The 3,916-nt window shown below is 26.0% G+C and overlaps 1 protein-coding gene across 1 annotated transcript; it reads left to right on the forward strand.

Moving 5' to 3' along the window:
• The first annotated feature begins 2,103 nt into the window (after positions 1-2,103).
• Positions 2,104-2,843, forward strand: LOC141534600 (uncharacterized). The gene is made up of 2 exons (XM_074254037.1): positions 2,104-2,608; positions 2,712-2,843. Coding segments are annotated over exons 1-2 (372 nt in total). The 5' UTR covers positions 2,104-2,237; the 3' UTR covers positions 2,713-2,843.
• Positions 2,844-3,916: the final 1,073 nt, after the last annotated feature.

Below are 3,916 nucleotides of genomic sequence, written 5' to 3' on the forward strand. Positions count from 1 at the left end.
CAAAATTATTAATAATCATTTGCTTAAGCAACCAAAATTCTCTTGTAATTTATCATATGCCCGTCACAAATTTTTCCTTTTTCTTAAATAATTGGTTTTATCAATAAATACAGAAGATGAATAAAAATATCATCCAAAAGATTGTGCAACATCAGAGGCCTTAAAGAAGGGTACAATAATAGGTTATCTTGTCGCCGACCTCAATCAATGTAGTAGCGAATATATGATACATAATGATACATGATGAATTCATTAATTCGTTTAGTGTTAACTTATCCGCATGTAAAGTGACAATCATGAATCTTTGTAGTACTAATATTTGCTTATTATTTACCGTTACTTTATTCATCAGATGTGCCGATTCTCTGTCTATTATAAAAGATAATACATTACACTCAAATGAACATCGATACACGCGTTCTCTTGGATTTCATGGCTACTACTACAATACTACTGATGAATCATTCTCGCTTGACAATTCATCGGGTCCGAGAGAAGAAGCTGCTATTATTGTAGTACCGAGTCGATATTCAAGGTGCAAGCCTGGACAACTTTTAGATAGACGAGGAAAATGTCGAACTCCATGGTGACTTTTAATAATAACAAATTCAAAAATTACAAGTGAGTAATTTTATCAAATTTTTCTAGATATTGAAGCTTATAATCTGAAATTAAAAAAAAATTTTTTTTTTATGATACAATTAATGGCAGAGAATCCAAATGTAAATTTGTATTTTCAGAGTAGTAAAAATTATTTAATTTTAATCTACATAATTAAGAGAATTTGTACATTTTTACAATTTTTCTTTGGTAAAAACCAATTTTGGAGCAGTTTTTAATATTTTGTTAGTTCTATAAATTTATTCCGTCACATTTGTCTATTATATTATTGGTAATTGATCCTTTCACGCCAATTTAATTTTTAATGGGATTGAAAATATTGAAAATTCATTAATCCAACATTTTTTTTTATTAATAACTCATAATTTGTGGCCGTCAGGTACCGATATCCAATAAAAGGTCGGTTTTATACCTTTATTATTTTTATTAGCTTTTCTACTGTAAGGCCTAAGGTAGCAATACATAGTTTTTCAATGAGAATTAGAATCAAAAAATTATTACGACAAAATAACAATACTTAATGAAAAAAATATTCGAGTTAATTAAAAAAAATTCTAGATATAAATAATTTTAATGATTCGGGTAATGCTATCTCAATTAAGATAACGCGAAAAAAACCAGTTCGTTTTGCAACTTATAAATGAAGCATCAATGCTAAAGACAGTCGGAAAGTGGTAGGTATATGTATATATGAGTATAAAGTTCATGAAAGAGTCTATATATATACAAAAGACAGAATATAACCATGAGTAGAGCTCATAGAAGCCCAGACGATTCAATCCAAGATAATCGATTGTGAATATGAAGCTACAATGAAGATAAAAATAGTAGACATATGGCAGCTTTCAAAACTATAAATTAAACATTAGTAAATTCAGTTTTAATTTAAAGTTTATAAATAATTTCACTTCATTTTATTGAATAATTTATATACGGGAAAAGATGATTTCTTTTTATATTTTTAAGGTTACAAAATTAAAACATTGCATTTATGGATCGTATAAATAATGTCAAGAAGACGAAGTTTTGATATTCTTAAGGATACATATATAATTGAACTTGTTACGAACCTAAATGAAATTTTAACTTTAATCTGAATATCAATTGAGCTTTACTTAATAAATTTTTAATCTATTATTCATCAAAAATTTTTACATTTTAAATTAAAAAAATAAATAAATAAATAAATAGAGAAATAAAATTTTTGTCTCAAAAAGAATATAACATAGAGTAAGCCTATGAAAAAAATGCAAAAAATACGTATCAAAAATAAATTAAATCGGATTATATTTTTGGGTCTAAATTTTATTATTAAATTAAAGAATCTTATTATTTTATTATCATTTATTTAAAATTGATAAGTAAAATTATCTATTGGTTCTACTAATTTATAATCAATGAAAAATATTAGTTTATTGAGATCAAAATAAATTCTAAATTGATAAGCTAAGATGACTTAATTATATAACTAAAAAAAGGGGGATATTTTCCAATATAGATCAATAACGGATCACTCGCCTTGCTATCATCATCATACAGTTTCCATTACTCGAAGATAAAAGTTCTCTCATTGGCTTTTATTTAATTTACGAATTCTATTTTACATAACCCGCAAAATGGCATTGTTTCGGCGATCGCAGTTAATAATTTTACTATTTTTTTTGTATGTTTGTCATATCAATGTGAAGGCTAGCGACTCGTCAGTTTCAAATGAAGAGTTATCATCATCATCATCATCATCATCATCATCATCATCACCAAAAACAACAGAATCTCCCGATAAGTCTGGCAGTTCGGAGTCTTCAGAATCTGACGAAACAGGTGTTAAAAATACATCAAATAATACGAAAGTCGATTCATTGGATCTTGGTGAAATTCCAGAAGAAGGACGAGAACTCATTGGCTTGCCACGTCGTATGAAACTTAGACGAGGATGCCCAACTGGAGAAATTATGGATGAACACGGGCAGTGTCGAGAACTGATATGGTATATTGAATTAAATTTTTATCTAAAATCAGTTTAAGAAAATGTTAGAATTTTTTTTATTTTATTTTTTGAAGTGAAAAAATAGTTGTTAATTTTTTTCCAGATACGCCGAAGTAATTGGTCGAAGGATGTCAAGTTAGTAATAGAAATGCATGGACATAAGAGTCAGTTGAATCTTGTAAACTTCAATTTGTGACATTTAAACAATAAATAAAAATCTATGATTGCTATAAAAGTAATTTTAAATTATCATATTAAAAATTAATGTTGATTGGTGTAACGATTATGTTGTATCTATATCTGCAAATGGTCGTTGGTCGTAAATTAATATACGTGACATTTACTCTTTCATTTATTTTTAAAATTCTCAACAAATTTATAAAGTAAACGTGAAGACATACGAGGGTATAAGTAATAAAAATTTTTTTCTTAGAGATTTTTTTTTTTTACAGCGTAACTTTTTTTGAGCTGAAAATTAATTTCAGTTAGAAAAATTTTGTTAATTTAACATTATTAGTTGATGTTTCCTTAATTTTTTTCGTCGAATTTTTTACAGTTGAAATATATTTAATTAATGTATTTTTATGGCAATAAAATCTTAACTAACTCATTTGTTTAATGATGTCACTCTGTCAAAAAAAATTCATAAAAAATATTGATTAAGACGTTATTGCTTGTTACTGTACATTCGCTATAGATTCACTTATTACCAATTCTTATAATTATATCGAATTAGCCTGAGTAACAGTACTTCATACAAGAACTACGTTTTTACCATATAATAATAAGACTTCTCGATAATTATAATTTTAAAATCAAAGGTATATCTTAACTAAACTTAAAACTAAAATTTATTCGTTAATAATTTAACATTGTATGTACAGTATTATTAAACATTTTTTCAAGTGTAATTTATACACTTTAGTATAAAAATAAAATTATTCAAGCAAATTAGTGAATCTCCTCTATTTAAGGCCGCTATAATCAGAAATGATAAAGCTCATCGAAAAAGTGACAGAAGAAAAAGGGTCGTAAATGAAAAATGATGGTAATGAATTGAATCCAATTTATTTAATAAAATTATTGCTTCCTTCAAACCATTATTGAATAAATCTCCAGAAAATTTTCCAATTACACTGTAAAAAATTATTGTTAATACCAGAATAAACTAAATTTTTGAATAAAATAAGACGAAAATTAATTTGAAAGTAAGCACTGTAATTGACAATCTAAAATTATAGTGAAAAATAATTTTTTTCCATAAAATCATTCACATATTCATTGATACACTCATCCTCTATTTATACC

Source organism: Cotesia typhae, unplaced genomic scaffold, assembly GCF_013202065.1.
Source record: "Cotesia typhae breed Kobodo isofemale line unplaced genomic scaffold, CoteBio_Ctyphae scaffold_13, whole genome shotgun sequence".
Taxonomy (NCBI): Eukaryota; Metazoa; Arthropoda; class Insecta; order Hymenoptera; family Braconidae; genus Cotesia; species Cotesia typhae.

Excerpts from the sequence above, each read along its gene's own strand:
- LOC141534600 (XM_074254037.1), top strand. The coding sequence starts at position 2,238 with ATGGCATTGTTTCGGCGATCGCAGTTAATAATTTTACTATTTTTTTTG.